This window comes from Thunnus albacares, chromosome 18 (genome assembly GCF_914725855.1).
Source record: "Thunnus albacares chromosome 18, fThuAlb1.1, whole genome shotgun sequence".
NCBI lineage: Eukaryota > Metazoa > Chordata > Actinopteri > Scombriformes > Scombridae > Thunnus > Thunnus albacares.
Genome location: NC_058123.1, coordinates 27746196 through 27764870, shown reverse-complemented (window position 1 = coordinate 27764870; position 18675 = coordinate 27746196). Strand labels below are relative to the sequence as shown.

The following is an 18675-nucleotide window of genomic DNA, read 5'->3' as shown; positions in this document are numbered from 1 at the left end:
ATCACTTCACAATGTATAAAAAATGTCTTATTGTCAGTGGACATGAATTCCATGTCAAGGGAAGGACTTCTACGGATAAGGGCTGCAACTAAACTATCCTCTCAATTAACTGCTTTGTTGTTTTGTCTATAAAATGTCAGAAATCCCAGCTTCCCAGAGTCCAAGGTGATGTCTTCAAATGTCAAACAGTCCAAATATATATCAGTTTACACTGATATTAAACCGAAGAGCAGAACATCCTCACATGTGAGAAGCTGGAACGAGCAAAAGTTTGGCCTTTGTGCTTGAAAAATGACTCAAACAATGAATTGATTATCAAGATAGTTGCAGGTTATTTTTCTGTTGTCTAATCAATTAATTGATCATTTCAGCTTTTCGCTAATATACACCGTTCAGGAAATACAGATAGAAACACAGTAATTAAAATCACAGCCACAAAATGATCCACATCGATCAGACATGAGCTGCGAACTCTAAACTATATTAAAAAGATTCATTTGATGCAGCTGCATCCAGTGGATATCCAACATAAGGTACAGTCACATTATCCTTATGTTCAATCACACTGAAAATCATATGATGTTGAGCTTCCAACATGTGTAAAAAAATAAATATTGAGCCGAGCGATCATAAGCTGTAAACTGTCTGTAGGAGTGATGCTGCAGTTTGTAGTCTGGTAGAGTTACAGTATGTAAGGCCAGGAAGTCCAGATGAGATGAGCCGACAGTAAGCACAGAGCAGAACACTGATGCTTGAAATGAACAACACACACACACACACACACACTCCACAAACACGTCAAACTGCAGATTGCTTCTAAACAGATAATAAATGGACTGCTGACTAGAAAAAACATCCTTTCCATATTAGAAATACTTTGTATACAAGGAGGAGCAGTTCTATCTGAGAGCCAGTGTGTGGACTTGGTAGATCTCCTTTGGGAAGTTGACTTGCTGCTCCTCGTGGTGGATGCGCAGACCTGCTCTGCCCACCAGACTGCGAACTATCTCCAGGTCGCGGCAGACGCTGCTGTCCACCTCGTCCGGCACCACGCCCTCGTACGACACATTGTCCTTGATGACGATGAGGCCATTGGGCCGCAGGGCTTTATGGCAGCGGCGCAGGAACTCCACCAGGTGGTCGTCTGTCAGGTGGCCTGAGGGGGGGCAGAAGAGAGGAGGGATGGTCAGTGTAGAAGAGACAGTAGAGTAGACAGTAGCTTTTATAAAGAACCTCTGGCTGGTGTTACTGTATGATTCTAGTTTTTATCTAGTAAATACAGTTTACCAGTACGCTGCAGCCCACACACTTTCATTAGAAATAAGAAGGCGATCAAGCACCATTTTGCTTCCCAATGTTGACAAAATTCCTGAACTTTTCCTTTGGACACAGTTTGGAAATTGACCAGAGGATGCTGACTTCATATAGCTGATGATCACAGATGATTATAGTAAATAGTCTCCTGTTAGATCTAAACACCTCGTTTCAGAGGACGTTGTGTACACACAGCTTGGATTGCAGGAGTAATCCCCCAGTAAGACTACATCTGCTAAACCTGGTGTTTGTATGATTATAAATGTAAAATGTGCATTCTGATGGTTGACGCTTAGAGAGAAGTATCTTGTGTAAAACTTTACCTTTGGCCAGTTTAAAGTTGTGTATTTACTAGGGATGTGCAGAGAGTCCAGTATTTGTATTTGTATCTGTATTTGTTGAGGCAGCAAAATTATTTGTATTTGTATTCGAATAAAAATGGAAAGGTTTAAAAAAAATTTTTGTTTTTATTACGCTTTTCATTTTAGAAAATTAAAGTGTTACAATAAGTGTTCATGAAGTGTTCTCTTAGGAGCACTTCACTTGTGTCAGTAGCTCAGCTTTATCTCTGGGGAACACCCACAACTCCGAGAGTGATGTACAAATAAGGAAATGTGCGTCATGTAGCAGGTGGATGTGACTCCCCTCATTGAGACCTGCTGATAGACGTAACAGTGGAGCAGAGGAGAGAGACTGATATAGTGATGTAACCAACGTGTGCACTGATATATAACGTTTTTTTTTTTCTTCCTGAAAACAAATAATTTTTAAAATATTTGTATGAAACAAATATTCGTAAAAAAACCACACTATTTGTGCTTTGCTGAATAACGTATTTGTATTCGGGCTACACCAAATGACACAAGACACTTGCACATCGTCTCACTACTTCTGCTATAGAATCACTGGACCTCATTTGCCCTTTATATTTACATTTATGAAAGTGTTTTGATCACCTCCACTGTGTCTACAATCCCTGAACTCATCTGATGCATCTATAAACATTGAAGCAATGAATCATACATGAGGATAACAGCACACAACTTCAGACTGTCTTCAAAATAAAAGCAGTTTCACTCAGTTGTTCAAGTGAAAAAAATGATGTATTGAAAAATGTCACACAAATAGAGTATTTGTGTGAAGAATGAAAAAAAGAGAGCTTGAGAGAGAAGTTTCAGGTACAAGATATGTGGGCTGTAGCCCCACCAATTCAAAAGAGACAATCTGACACTTCATATGATGCATACTGAGGCCTTTAAAAGGAAAAGTGACACATTTATTGTTTTAAGCAAGACAAAAACAATTTCAAAAGTGATTCTCAAACACTCTCTTAAACACTGTGTTCATATTTTGTGAACTCCAGATGGATTTAAACCAAACTTTTACCAGCTTTTATTGGCTGAATTACTTCTACTAGCAATAATACTTCTACAGCTACATCTAAATGAAGCCTGATTAATTAAACTAACTAACTATTATCTGATGGCGACCAATGAGTCAGACTCACCGATGACCCACTGGATCCAGATGACATCATAGCGTCCGTCCTCTGGTACAAACTCCTGCAGGCCGCTGCAGAAGTAATTGCCCACTCTCTTGCCGTCCTCTCCCAGGTACGTCTTGGCTTGGTCCAGGAACTCCTGCGTCACGTCCACCAGATCCACCGTTTTGAACAGAGGCAGCAGTAAGCGCTTGGTGATCCTGCCGATGCCGGCTCCACAGTCCAGAGCGCAGCCTGAACCCGTCTTCCCCTCCCCTTCCTTCAGCCGGACAAACACACAAGACGTCACCGGTGAGTCAAAGCTGCCGAATAAATCCTGTGTTTTCCTGGAGTCTCATAATCTTATTATTATATAAGAATATCTTTCCAATATTGATATATAATACAGTTTATTATGATATGTTACCTACACCATCATGGGACTGAAGCCCATCCCAGCATGCACTGGGCAAAAAGTATATAAAATAATCAGTTTATAGATTCTACATTGTAACCTTAATGTAATCCAAAGTATCTGCGTGCTTATTGGATTGAAATGTCATTATTTTAAACATCTCTACAGAATACAGTTTTTCTTAAATATTCAGCAACATTCTGTACATCTTGGTTAGAGACATCCTGCAGCTGACAGAACAGTTGTAACATCTATACACGCAGCAGAAGACTCAACGTACAGTGTGACTCAATGGGGAGGTTTAAATAGCTGTTTCCTGTCATATCCTCTCTGAGAATCCACAGCTCTTTGCACATCAGAGGTGAGACAAGGTTTATTGTTTTGCAAGTCACAAGTAAGCCTGAAATCTTGCCGATGGAAGTCATGAGTCAAGTCTCGAGACCAGCAAGTCTCAAGTCAAGTCCAAGTCTTGTGTTTTGAGTCCTAAACAAATGATTATGTGCCCTTTATGCAATTTAACATGACTTTACGTTTTTAAAGTTAGTAAATGTACAGGAATGATTAAATTCTGTATATTTAACTTTGACAATCATCTATAATTTCCGTCTCTTTTTGTCGAGTCCCATCCTTTCCTTCTGTTCATGCAATGTGATTGGCTGCTGTCTGACTGGACGTATATCTGTTGTCAGGAAAATGTGAAGTTGTTTCACTGCACATATTTTTATAATTTTCCAAAAGACTAAAGTCCTCTAATCACAAGTTATTGGCGTTAAGTCGAGTGACAAGTCTTTTTTGATCTTGTCAAATCTAAAGTCATAAGATTTATGATTCCAGTCTGACCCAAGACCAAGTCATGTGACTGGAAGCCACACCTCTGGATCACAGCCTAGTTAACATGCCTTAACCCCATAGGTCAGACACAGCCTGACACATGTACTGTATCCCAACATCTTAAAGGAGTTCCTTACACCGAGGAACTTCTGCAGGAAAGCTTTGGATCCATTGATATCGATGTTGGAGATGCTGCCGTAGCCTCCCAGCATGCCATCCACCGTGGGGGGAACCTCCCTCCAGTAGTCCTCAGCATTAGAGTAGAAGGTGGCCTCATTCCTTGCTATGTCACCCATCCTGTCAACAGTCCACAGAGCATACGATTCAATCACAGGAGGATGGACCCGAACTACAATTCTCCACTTCATGATGATAATACAAGACAGCAGCTGCAGGCAGTAACAGCAGAGTTTCCATGAATCAAAACCTTCCTGATTAAGAAATGCGATGCCTTCATGGTTTGTCAATATAGTTTTTCTAATGAGGTGAACAGTCTGGTGTCCCACCTAATAGTGAGCCAGGCTGGGATGTAACTCAACAGCTGTGGTGAACAGATCATTAACGTCATTTTACCAGAATGCTTCTCTAACCACTCCTGGAGGATACTGGTCCTCTAACTGGAAGCATTAGAGGCACATGATGTCCATGATGAACCAGGGCAGGTTTCCCAAAAGCATCTTCAGGCAAAGATCATAAAAAAATGCATCTAATAAGCTTCTTAAACTTAAGAGGTGTTTTCTAAAAGCATCATAGCTTTAGACAGTCTTAGAAATGATAACCATGAGTGATTTCTATTCACTCGTAGAGCACTAAAAGAGTCAAAAGAAGCTCCAGAACCTGCAGGAGGAGCCGGAAAAACAAGTTTCAGAAGACATTTTGATTGGTTTTATTCATTGAATTGCATTTATAAGCCTACACTTGCTCTTTGTTAAAGGTGCCCTGCAGAGTTTTCTTGATGTTGTTGTTGAACTATGTTTCTTGAAGCTTTACCGCCACCAACTGTCAATCGGCAGAACACCATGCAGAGTTCAGCAGGATGTGCACCAGCGTGCTAACGAGTGCATGTGTGTCATTGTGTGTGTGTGTGTGTGTGATACAAACTAAATAGGGACCCAGTTGCAAAAACATTGTTTTACATTGCTGCTAGTGGTCAAAACCTCCACAGCAAACCTTTAAATGTTGTTTGATGTAAAATGAGTGATGATACTTTAATTAGGAAATAGGCCTTACCTAACCTAATGAAAACTAATGACTTGAACAATTATCGATTTACACCAAACTGGCCACTTGTCATGTATCCACTGACTGATTTACATCTGCCAGTTTCTGTCTTCAAGGCTACTTATTGTAGGTGTGAGCTGTCATCCACCTGCTCTGCAAACTGCCTTCAACTATGTAATTAAAGGCCATTCATCCGTATTCATTCAAGTCTGTAGAGGCTGTATCTAAGAATCAAACTTCATACTTCAGCAATGTTGGACGGAGACTGGACGCCTATCACTTGCTCAGCTGTGCGTGCACACATACACACACACACACAAACACACACACACACACACACACACACACACACACTGCAGCCAAATCTGGCTACACTTGGCAGTAGTTCAGCTGTCAGCACCCATCTTGTAACCAGGGCAGAGGGCATACATTTCCTGTGAGACTCTGACCAACATCACAGTGAGATCAGGCAGAATGAATGAAACTAAAACACTTTTAAAAAGTTGCTGCATACTTGCTGTCTTTAATGACAACAATTTCAAAGATCTCTTATTCATAATTAACTGGCGAGGTACACAGCTGCTGATAATCAACTTGATTAGGAAGTCTAAACATCACACAACTAAAGGACTTCTCAAAACAATAAGCCATCCCCATATTAACACAATAATTATTGATAAGTATTAATATTAATGTAATTATTATGAGATAACTAATGCATATACACACATATACATTATGTATACTACAGATAGACAACACAGTGTTGAAGTGGCCTTTATAGGACGTCAGAAGCTGTTAAATGTGTATTAACAGTAGAAGACGTTTAAAGCCACACACTGATAGAAATAACCTCACTCAATGAACAGCCTACGTCATGACCACTTCATGCACGTGGAAAAAGTTGGACAGTTGTAAATTTTACAAAACATTTTAAATTATGACACATGTAGCTTTCTCATTTCATTTCCAACATGAACACTTCTTAACACATGACTGTAGGGACCAGACTTTTATGTCGTCGTGACGACAACAGTTAGTAAATTCATACAATTCATTTCTTTGCATGCGCCAAGTTAGATGTTGTAGTTTTATCCAACAAGCTAGTTAGCCGCCGACAGCTCTGTTTCAGGCTCAAATACTAACTCTGTGATATCTAAACTTCATGAAAGCGATACTTAATATTGACACATACCTCAGTTACAGTCCGCTTCAGGCCCCACACCCTCCTCTACACCTCGTAAACCCCGTCCCGGTTTCTGGGCTTCAGTTTTCTCTGCGGGACCATCGCAGCACATGCAGCACGTCATTTCCTTATTTGGTTCCTGGCAACAGCAGCGACAACAGCGCCCCTGCTGGCTGCCTGCACGCATGTCCTCACACACACACACACACACACACACACACACACACACACACACACACACAGTCATACTCACTTTAAAAATGATCTTCATAAAGAATCACGTAGGAGTAAAATGTCTTCATACATATTCACTTTTAAAAGTATTAGTGTGGATAGATTGAAACATTTTCCAAAATACTGAAAATGAGGAGAAATCAAACTAACAAACAGGGAACTGACATGATACATGCTGATACAGTACAAGGCTCACTTCTTGTTTATTAATTTGACTGATTTTATTTCATTCCTAGTTTGGGGAGGAGGCGTCACAATGAAGATCACAGTGAAAACACAAACACAGAGCTGTAGTCAGGATTCAGTCACATTTAAGACTCATTCAAATCTCCAGCCACAGTTGTATTATGAAGAACAACTCTTTTTCATCTCTCTGTCATGTTTGTGGTCTTCATCAGGGTCATCATTGTCATCATCATACAACACTTTACAAAGAACATGATGATCCTAATGACGGCCCCAAGCTGCTCTCTCTTCTCATGCACCTTCCAAGCAGCTAAAGAGCACATGAGCTCCGTGTGCTCAATGGTAGCGATGGTTTACATACAGTACTTGCTCACTGATGCAACACTGACACTTTGTAAGAGTCTGTATTTTCTGACTGCAAACCGCCACTGCTCTTAATGCATTAACTTGAAACAGCAGAGCTCAAGTCCCAAATCCTCTGTATGACTCAACATATGGCTGCAAGTCTAACATTATTATTGAAAAAGCCACCATTACAAATGCTTTTTACTAAAAAGATGTGCTTGTTAAAATACACAGATGAGATCAAATATAAGCAAACTGGAACATTCACGTGTCACCATCCACCTTGGCTGTTACTGTAACCTTTACTAATTCATTAACTCTCAGTGACAGTATGAGGCTGGCTGTATGGAGCAGCTCTCAGGTGTGAATGTGTGTAACTCTGTGAGTGTGAGGAATGTTAAATGCTCTGGGATACTGACCAACTGCTTGTTTAAAGTCCTGATGCTTTCTGCACACAACAGGCGCTGTCGTCATTACAAAGAGGTGCAGCTGCATGATGGAGATTCTTTCACTGGAGCTGCAGTGTAGTAAATGAACCACAGGAGGGCAGTGCAGTATAGAGGAATTAATGATCAGATTCTTTCCTGTCTTGGTTTGTGAAATCTTTGTCAGATTAGCTTTGTGTCAGTCTCGCTCACCATATTCCCCTACTGACATCTGACATAAGATGAATGTTCATATTTTATTAGTCTTAACTAGTACTCCAAGAGCAAGGCCTCCACGATAAAAGATGGTATAATATCATGTGAATATTTGACTTTTAGTTATCCAGGCCTGCAAACACAACACCACTATCATTTAAAAGGCTGATGTGCTTCTGAACACCAGCTCCACTCCTTCACCAGCACATGGTGAATGTAATGAAAGGCTTCTTGTGATATAGATGCAGTTTTGTCATTGGATTAATTATAGTAAGTGTGTGTCATTTTCAGCAAGGGACTGTGAATGTATAATGTCATTCTGTTCACAATTGTAGTGTAAGTTTATACAGTGGATCTGTTTTATGTGCTATGTAATAGAGGTGGAAATTATGATTCAGTCCGCTGAGAACAGTCATTTCAGTACAAATACTTCCAGTCACTGACTGTGTTTCCATGACGACTAAGCAAATTCTATTCTGTCTGATGAAGACTGTGAGATGCAGTTGAAAGCTCCAGAAAAAGAAAGCGAGTACATGGACTGCAAGTTACCATAATTTTGTCTAACTAACTATGTAGTTACAGTAATGCATCTTTTAAAGCCACTATGTGTAGAACTGCTGTTTGCCACAGTGTTGTTTGAACTACCACTGGGGGGCACAAAAAATTTGAAATGTTCAAATTCTACACACACAGGCTTATCTCTGAAATCCAAGTCTTTTGCGTGTCTTTGAGTCTTGACTGATCGCACAAATGGGGATAATGGTGCACACTTTTTCTCGAAAAGTGACAGAAACGTGAAGAATGGAAGAAGAGAGCTTGAGAAGTTCAAATCCTGCCTTTCTGTTTCAGAAAGCTACAAAAATTCTCAGATGCAGTCCCTGTTGAGTTCACTATCAGAAAGGGAAGTTCACACATTGTTAGATGATCCAAGAAGTGCTTGGTTAGAACCATACTGAGGCCTTAAGATGCTGCGATTCTGACAGTCTTCAGTTTAGTATTGGATTCTAATCAAGTTCAGTACAAAACTAGGACTATATAAGCACTTTTTTAAGGTTAAGAACTCAGCAACCCCTTATCTGCACCTGACTTCTTGCTCAATTGTTTCTGCAGTGTTTGCAGCCTTTTAACTAGTAAGTAACACACTTATTGAGCTCAGCTGAATGTCAGCACCTTCAGTCACCAGTGAGGGGAGCTCTAGTGCAAAAAAACTACTTTTTTTGATTTTGACACTGGTGGTTCAGTATACTCAGTTCAGTTTGAGGATTTGGTGTTAAAGATCTGATAATTTCTGCACTGAACACAAAATTTATATACAGATGGGTGACAAATTAAAGGATAAACCAATATAAAGTGTCTTAGGAAGGTGTTGGGTCACCATGTGCTGCCAGAACAGCTTCAATGTGCCTTGGCATTGATTCTACAGTCTCTGAACTCTACTGGAGGGATGAACACCATTCTTCCAAAAGATATTCCCTCATCTGGTGTTTTGATGATGGTGGTGGAGAGCACTGTCTAACACATCGGTCCAAAATCTACCATAGATGGGTTGAGATCTGGTGACTGTTAAGGCCATAACATATGATTCACATCATTTTCATACTCTTCAAACCATTCCGTGGGGGGTTACAGGCATTGTCATCCTGGAAGAGACCACTCCCATCAGGATAGAAATGTTTCATCATAGGATAAAGGTGATGACTCAGAACAACTTTGTGTTGATTTGCAGTGATCCTTCCCTCTAAGGGGACAAGTGGACCCAAACCATGCCAGCAAAATGCCCCCCACAGCATAACAGAGCCACCAGGTCCCCTCACTGTAGGGGTCAAGCATTCAGGCCTGGACCATTGTCTTGTCATGGTCTATGCCACACATGCACTCGTCCACTTTTAGAGAATATGGTGAAGGATGACTCATCTGACCATATCACTTTTCCATATCTCTGTAAACCAGTACCTATGGTTTTTGCACCACTGAACTCTCAAATGTGCATTCATCTTTCTAATGAGGGGTTTATGCGCTGCAACCTACTATAATATCTCTCTCTATGTAATTGTCGACGGACTGTTCTTGCAGACAGTCTGATCACATCCTGCATTGACATTCTCAGTCACCTGAGGAAGAGTTTCTCTTCTGTTTTTCCTTACATATCGCACTAATGCACGAGCATCACGGTCATTGAATTCACGCTGTCGACGACGATTTCCGTCCCTATCTACTGATGTCTTTCCCATAAATGTAAATGCGGATGTTACTTTACTCACTGTTCCTATTGAAACACCAGCCAGTTGAACAGTCTGTGACTGAAGCTGCTGCCTCTGTGCCCCAACAATGAACCCTCTTTCAAAGTCACTTAGATTTTTTCCTCTTGCCATCTTGATACAAAATCAGAATCAACTGAGTCTGCTCAGTATCTTTAAACCTGCCACAGAGCATGATTGGATGTTAATTGCTTAATTGTACCATGCAGTGCACCTGTGTGGAAGCATCTGCATTCGTTATGGTTCTCCTCTCATTTTTTCAGGTTTTTCCTTTGTCACCTGTCTGTATATAAGGAGATATCAAATAAACATGTGAAATCTGCTATAGGCTTTATGAGCATATTATGCATGCTTGTATGTGCAGTATATAAATGAAGATGTGTGGGTTCATAAAAGAAAGATATACACACAGTATGTGAAAAATATCACAGATGAAGATGAGAGATAATACTGTACATAAAAACAGCAGGAAGTAGTGGGGATTGTCATTCCGGTAGGTTAAGTATGCGATACAGACAGATACAAAGATTAAAGCTGTGTCCCAATGTCATACTACGTACTAATAATATACAGTATGTTTTCTACACTGATTATTGTGGTATACTACTTTTGCAGTTAGTATACAAGAAATCAACAATATTCACTGTTTTGTACTAACAGGGAATGATGCATTTCCAAAGATTTAATACCTACTTTTTGAGATCTTCCTGGAGATATCTCACCACCACCCACAACTGATGTAGATGTTTTATAGCTGTGTTTAGCTCCTCAATGTTTGTGCATTGCCTTGTGGGATAACAACAGCACACTCAAAATGAAGTGAATTTAGTATATATACAGACATTTTTATGCATACTTACATTTGTCACTTTTCCAGTGTGAACACACATGCTTGTGCTCTAAATCTGTAAGGTATTTTAAACCGTAAGTAACCATAGCAACAATACTCATGTTTCACAGTAAATTACCAGTTAACTCACTGTTGATGCTACTGTAACCTGACTATGGGTTAAACTGCACTCTTTAAAACAATGGGTTATGGTTTGGGAACAGTCTGTCTTGTACTATTTTGGTAAGTAGCCGTGGTAAGAACATGATCATGTATTATATCATGGTGGAATGTTAAATGTGTAAGAGATGCTCTGGTTTTGGAACAGACCTGTAAACATGTCTGCAGGGCTGTGTAGCTGCCATTGAAGACACTGAAGTCATGTCTTCCTCATTATTTCAGGGAATTTGAGGGTTTTAATGACCAGAGGAGGGCTTTTTGAGGGCTGATTCAGACAGTCCCGACCAAGTATCTTGGCCACTTGGGGGCAGCAGAATCATTCTGTGAACACAATACTAATATACTGTATTATTGTCTTTTAAGTTGACATGGTGAACTTCTTAGTAAACAGTTGCCTATTTGCACATCTAGCAGGTAACTAGCAACATTAGCATTCATTTAGTCATGTTTCTGTCCAATATTCATTCTCCTTCTAGCTCTGTTTTGGTCTCCACCAGCGTTTGAAAGAAATATCTGGCTATTTAGCTGCAAAATGTTCCACAAAGTTTACCAACTGGTTGCTAACTTTGTCTTTCTGCTGTTTGGTGCTGAGCAGGGAGCAAACAGTTACATAAGTGTTTAAGCTGTTTTTAGAACTTTTTTTTTTTTTTTTACAGAAAACAGTTGCTTGCTGTGAATGAAAATGATGCTATGATAGCACTGAGACTGAACCAAAAGAGTGAACTTGCAGCTCAGTAGAGCTGAGGGGAACAACAGAGTCAGGTGATAATTCTCTGTAGGTTCATCACTAAGAGCCACCACTTTCACATACAAGAAGCCATGTGATACCTTGTTAATAGAAAAATATTGATTACATTTGCTTTAAATTAAAATATAACAAAGGTCTTTAGTATTTCTCCACCACATTAGGGATGTGAATTCTTTATTCTGTATGCTTTTGAATGATTCATTTATTTTCATATTCGTGGTGCTAAAATTGTTCCTTATGTACATGGACTGATCCAACATTGTAAATAGTGGAATTCAACCAAAGGACCAAAAGTCAAAGATCTTGGACTCAGGTACACTAAGGTTGGGTTTAATGGTCTCCCTGTAGAGGAAAGGCTGTGTGTGTTATAGGAAGGGAACCTTTTATGTGGCAGATTTTATTTTTAGAGGCTGAGAGAGGAGACAATGTTCTTTGTTTTCAATGTGATGTTATATGTAAGAACAAAGAAGTGGAATTTTGGTGTCTTACAAGTCCATGTGGGTTGGGAACACTCAATAAACAACTATTAAACAAGTTATATGTAAATGCTGCTGCTAATAGATAAGGTCCTATCAAAACTCTTACATAATTAAGAGTGTGACACGGAGGGATTAAGCAACTGATGAAAGGTTCCTATTATTGAGAAGCAAACATTTTGAAAATAGTAAGAAAAAATGTAGACAAAAAAGATACAAAAAACCACATTCACATAACAAACTGACAGAAAGTTGAGAAAGGACGCTTCAGGGAGGGGAGAGATAAGCAAAGAGAGACAGAGAAAGAGAACTAAAGCCTCACAGTTGTGGCTGCTGCACAGGTGCATTGGTGCATTTTCTCATAAATATTTCAGGGAGGTAAACTCCCCCTCAACACCTCAATCCTGCACTCACTGCCGTGTTTTGGACTGCAGAGAGAGAGAGACAGAGAAAATAAATTGACCTGACCATTACCTCAGCCCTGACATGATTTTTAAATAACAACAGTTTCTGCAGAGGAGTGGAAAACCACCCCACTTTCCACTATTCATAGCATGCTAAACTACTTCAGGGGTTTTTGGGGGATCCATAGCATTTCTGGCTGTATGTTTAGGCTATTCAGGCAACTTCAAAGTAACCTCAGTCATTTCCCAAAACAGCTGGGCACTGTAGATTTCATTAAACATTACTCAAACAGGCGGAAATTGTGTTTTTGTTGGGGACTATTTTCAGCAGCGGATTAATACATATTTATTACTCAAGTGAGTATTCCTGGCAGCAGGACGGTGTATGTGCATTGTGTATCTTTGATACACACAATACTCCAATTTATTGCTGGTTTTGGTCTTTTCATGGGATTTGAAGTCAAATTGAAAAATACAGAATACCAGTAGTAAACATATTTCTATTTACAGCAACATATTACATCACATTAGGGATGTTCAAGATCTAAAGTAAAGCCAGAAAATGTAGCACAAGTTAGCTAACAGAAAATCATAATTGATCAGACACATTTTTTCTTTAGTTCTTAATACTTTTATTTAGTATTAAGGGGGGGGGGGGGGGGCACCTCTAAGTAACCCTGTTCCAGCTGCTTTCTGTGAATTGCATACAGTTTTTCTGCACCCTAATTTTCTGTGTGCTCATTTCGTTAAACACATTAATTTAGAAAATTGTACTACTTAGCTTGCTGAAACAGTTGTATAATGTCAACTGTGGCTCTTGAAAGGCTTTCAAAAGTGAGAAAATATCCCCGATGATGTCATAGTGATGTCATTGGGATTATCTCGGTTTGGCCTTGGAGACTACAAATTTACAACAGAAACCATGTGTTCCAAACTTGGAGCATGGAGTTTCAAAGATGTCGGCGTTTCCCAGGCAGAGGGCGGCTAATTAAAAGATGCTATTAGTGGCATTATGGGAAATGTAGGATCCAGTGTTTTGGAGCTTGACCCATACTAGGGACAGATACTGAACCCCAAAGTGCTCCTGGTGGCTGCACTGTCGGTGCGTGAGTGTGTGTGTGGGTGGGCGGGTGAGCATTTGAAATATTGTAATGTGCTTTGGATAAAAAGCGCTGTATCGTTCCTGATGAGCAGGTTGACACCTTGAATGGCAGCTTCTGCCATCACTGTATGAATGTGTGTGAATGGGTGAATGTTGGCATGTGTTGTAGAGCGCTTTGAGTGGTTGGTAGACTACAAAAGTGCTATATAAATGCATTCCATTTACCAATTACTAGGAACTAAAAGTCATTATATCTCAGGCTCTGCTGCTTCAATTTTGAACATTCTTCAGTCTCTTGTGAGTCCCCTTACTTTATGGAAGTGCAGTACTAAACCACTAGAGTACCCCTTTTAGGTCCTTATCTTGTCAGTTCATATTGTGCTTTGGTGACACATATTCCCAAACAAATGTTCAATTAATTTAGCACAAACCAGTTGACACACAGTAAGCCTGGAGCTTTTGGGGGTCATAGTTTTGGATCCTGTGATCTACCCAGTTGGTAATCCAGACTTGTTAATTAATGGAACTAGATCTCTAGTGGTGATGCAACCACATTTACTGATATTAACACTGGTTAGGAGTACACTAGGTGTTACTCGCTCTTTAGAAATGACTTCACCTCTTGGCTTAGCAGTGACCCTAATAGCTGGTGTAAGTCAGTCCAAGCCTCCACAGGCTTCCATTAGCAGTGGACACAGAGACAGATGGAGGTGTGGACCACCCATGAGGCTACAGAAAGGAAGACAGGCGGAGGGGAAAAAAAGACAAAGAGACAGCGAGAGATGCACAATGAGACAGACAGAGATACACTGCTATTCAAACTTTGCTATTCTATCCCAGCCTTATTGGAAAACCGTCCACAGTGAGCTCAGCACTGAAATTAGATATTGATCCTTCCATCTCCTCCCCAGCATCCCCCCTCTTTCCACCTCTCCCTTTCTAGCTCTGGGACTGCACGCCTCCCCTTCTGGTGATTCCTTCTCTTTCATTTAGTCCTCGCTCTCTTCCTCTTTCTCTCTGTCACTCTTGGGATTCTTCTCATTTATGTATCCTTGCTTCCATCACTTGCATCCTCCCATTTAGGACATGAGGAGAGATACAAGGATGAGATGTGAGAATAGAAGAATCGATGCAACACATATGTCCTGAACAGTGTTGGGCAAGTTACTTGAAAAATGTCACTTACACATTACAAATGACTCATAAAATGTAATTACATTACTTAATAATCAACAACAAAAGTAATTAGCTACATTACTCGTTACTTTACATTTGTTACTTAGCAGCTCTGTCAAAGGTTCTTTTAAACAACTTCAAAGCCTCCGTAATCACATGTTCCATCTTCTGTGTTTAACACGTGTAGAAAAAGAAAATGAGATGTTGTGTTAACAAGCAGCTAGCTGACAGATGGGAGGTATTTGCTGACCATCAACAGCTAGCTTAGCATTAGCTGCATTGTTCTCATATCCTCCTACTCTGAATTAAACCAGCTGATTCAACTTTGGAGTTACCTGAAATCACATTTCTTTTTTCTTTGGTGGCGGCTAACCACGTCCCTGCACAAAGCTATTAGGTTACATATGGGACCAGTTTGTCCACTGAACGTACAGAGACCAAAATGATATCAACTCTCCATCAAACTACACGTAACACAACTAACAAGTCGACTCCCAAATCGTCAAAGTAACGGCGCATTGCTGGGATTAGTAACTGTAATGTAATGTAATTACTGAATTTCAAATTTGAATCCTCTATATTGCACATTACTGAAAAAAGCAATCACATTACTGTAACACATTGCTGTTACTGTCCAACACTGGTCCCCAATGGAACATTTTTAGATGTCAATTACTTATGAAATACACTCTAAAAAGTTTAGATTTTATTCATTTCCTTCTACAGAACTTATGTAAACATAAAATATTAAATATTATGTAAACTAAGCATGAAAGTTCATTCTTAACCATGGAAATTGCAGTTTGACAAAAAAAAAATCCAAACAAAAAAACTGTATAGCTTTTTATTAAAGATAGATAAAGGTTAATATAATATTTCCCATAGAGGTGCCCTACGTAGTTTGGATAAGAACTTAAAGGGAAATTTCGGTATTTTTCAACCTGGACTCTATTTTCCCATCTTTTTGTGTCTAGGTGACTAATGGTGACAACTATTTTTGAAATTGGTCCAGTATTGAGCGAGAGCGTTTAGGCCATAAGCTGCAAAACGGCCTGCAGCGTAATCTGATGGGACAATAGCGCCCTGTCAATGTATGTCACTTAAAAGTGCTTGTTTTTGCCACTGACAGGCTCAGATTGTTATTATAAGTGTCTGACAACATTATGGAAAGGACCATACAGAGAAATATTTTTTTCTTTATCTTTCACTTGATCTGTCTGTTTGTTATTGTGTCTGTTGTTATTGAAATCAGCAAAATATTCAGTCATGACTTGGAAAATCTTTTCGATACCACTAAGTTATGCTTTCTGTATTCCAACACAACAAACTCCTCCTGGCACTCCTCTCTCCAACTCTGTCATGGCTGAATATTTAGCTGATTACAGTTTTGCATAGTGGTAGGAAGTGGAGAGACGTCATCCATATTTATAGACAGTCAATGGTCTTGATGCTTCTCTATGCTCTCTACACAGTAACTAATGTGATCTAATGCTGATCTATGGCGTGTTGCTGCCCCCTACCAACAAAAATACAAACTGCTGTTATTTAAATAACAATAATGCTGTAATATCCAAAAACACACGTTAGCACATCTTTTTTGTTTTTAAAAATGTTTTTAATGATGACAATATAAAAATATGAAATCATATAAATCTAATTGTTTGGTATAAATGTGGGCTATAGTTTATCGTAAAGATTCTGTCAATGCCTAGCTTTCATCTAATCCAGAATCTGCCTGGCTAACTATAGCCCACTTTTAGACCAATCAATTAATTAATTCATATATGTGTATCTCTGGACATTAAAAGTTGTTTAGGTGATACTAGATATGTAATAATGTTTGGGCTAAAAGTGGGCTATATCTAACCTTGACATAGCCGGACAGATTCAGAACCATGGAGAAATGACAATTCAAATTATTTAAACTCAATATATGGACTTCAGTTGTGCATCAACACTACAGTTGTTAGTGTGATATATAAATATGTAATAAATGAGTTAAACTGCTTGGGCTAAAAGTGTGCTACATTTAGCTGGACATATTTTGGGCTATATGAGAGCTACGACATATGCTGTAACCTCTCTAATGAATAAGAATAAATAAAAACAAAACAAAACAATAAAAGAAAACAGTAAACACTAGTAGTTCCTTAGTATTCCTGGTCATGTATGTACAAATAAATATACAAACAGGTTATCATGATATTTCAACCAGGAGGATCAGGAGAGTTCATGGTTGTATTTTAACTATCACTGAGAACACTGAGGTCATGTCCAGTAGTGGCTGCAGTGTACCAGTTGACTACATCCACTTGTATTTTGAAATACATATTCTGTGATGTATATGGCCTTATATAACCATAATATATCCAAGTTCTTTTTTAATTTGTGGTTCTGGTTGAAAGAAAATGGTCACAGATGGTATACTAGCTATATTTACTGTAAATTTTACCGTGTATTGTTTGTTTTCAGGAGCATGCTCTATTTGTTTACATGCTTATATTTTTTGTAAAAAACTTTTTGCCACATTTTAGGAAATGATTCTAGAAATCATAGTGTAACTGAGCATACTGGGTTTGCCTAACTGTGCAGAATTAATAAGAAAACAATAAAAGGGACATGGAGACATAGTAGCATGTGCAGCAGCAACCGCTACTTTATTTTCTCTATCATGCTTAAAGCAGAAATCCCCCAACAACTGCTGCCCTACGGTAACACAGTCTGTTATAGCAGTATGACTGCAAGCCTACCTCTTAGTCATGTTTTAATCAAACAAGGCGATAAAAAACATGTCTATTCTAAAAAGACTCATGACCTCACAATTTAAAATAACCTGTCACATCATGAAAATCATTGTGCCAAGTAAATACAGAAGAAAAAAACTTTGCAGGATGCAACAACGTGCCTCAAAACAACAGATACATTCAGTGCAGGTGGGCAGTGCGAATGAGAAATGTTCATTGTAAAAGTTATAGTTGCAAACATACAGCTTTGGGTAATAGTTTGATTTTTATGCTTTCTTGCAGAGAGATTAAATGATTTGGCTGGTGATTTTCTATATTTTTGTTATTGTCAACAAATCTCATGTGCAGAGCCAAACCAACAGTAAACTCACCCCATAAACAAGTATTGTGTATGTATCCAAAGCCTGATGTAACTTATTCCTCTGTGCTGTAGAGCTCTGTTGTTTTCCAGAAACTATTAAAAACACATCAGTGAGTCACATCACTGCACTGGGTGACATGTTCCTTCATCCATGAAAAGTTTGGCCACTGTAGCTTCCAGTCCAGAGGTTGTGATACCGTGTTCCTGCACATGCACAGTGGAATGTTACTATCTTATCACTGTTTTTACTATATGGAGCCTTTTCTAAACAAATTACGGTAACCAAACTCTTCATGGACGTGGTCCCCAAAGGATGTTTCCTAATGACTCTGGTGTCATGAACTAACCCTGATTAACCCATGAACTATAATTATTTAGCAATCCCTGGACTTTTCCTGTAGCCCCACCAGCAGGTCAGAGTCTTCACTTGTTTTGTTTTTTCCTCTAACATCACAGTGAGGTTGACATTTTTTGGTTTTTAGTAAGATATCTCAGCAACTATTGGGTGGATTGGTACAAACATTCATGTCCTCCTCAGGATGAA

General features: G+C 39.2%; 1 protein-coding gene across 1 annotated transcript; it reads right to left on the bottom strand.

Moving 5' to 3' along the window:
• Positions 1-308: 308 nt before the first annotated feature.
• Positions 309-6578, bottom strand: ntmt1 (N-terminal Xaa-Pro-Lys N-methyltransferase 1). The gene is made up of 4 exons (XM_044333457.1): positions 6457-6578; positions 4178-4337; positions 2822-3074; positions 309-1156 (listed from the first exon to the last, which is right to left on the bottom strand). The coding sequence occupies exons 2-4, from the start codon at positions 4334-4336 to the stop codon at positions 900-902; spliced, it is 669 nt and encodes a 222-aa protein (XP_044189392.1). The 5' UTR covers position 4337; positions 6457-6578; the 3' UTR covers positions 309-899.
• Positions 6579-18675: the final 12097 nt, after the last annotated feature.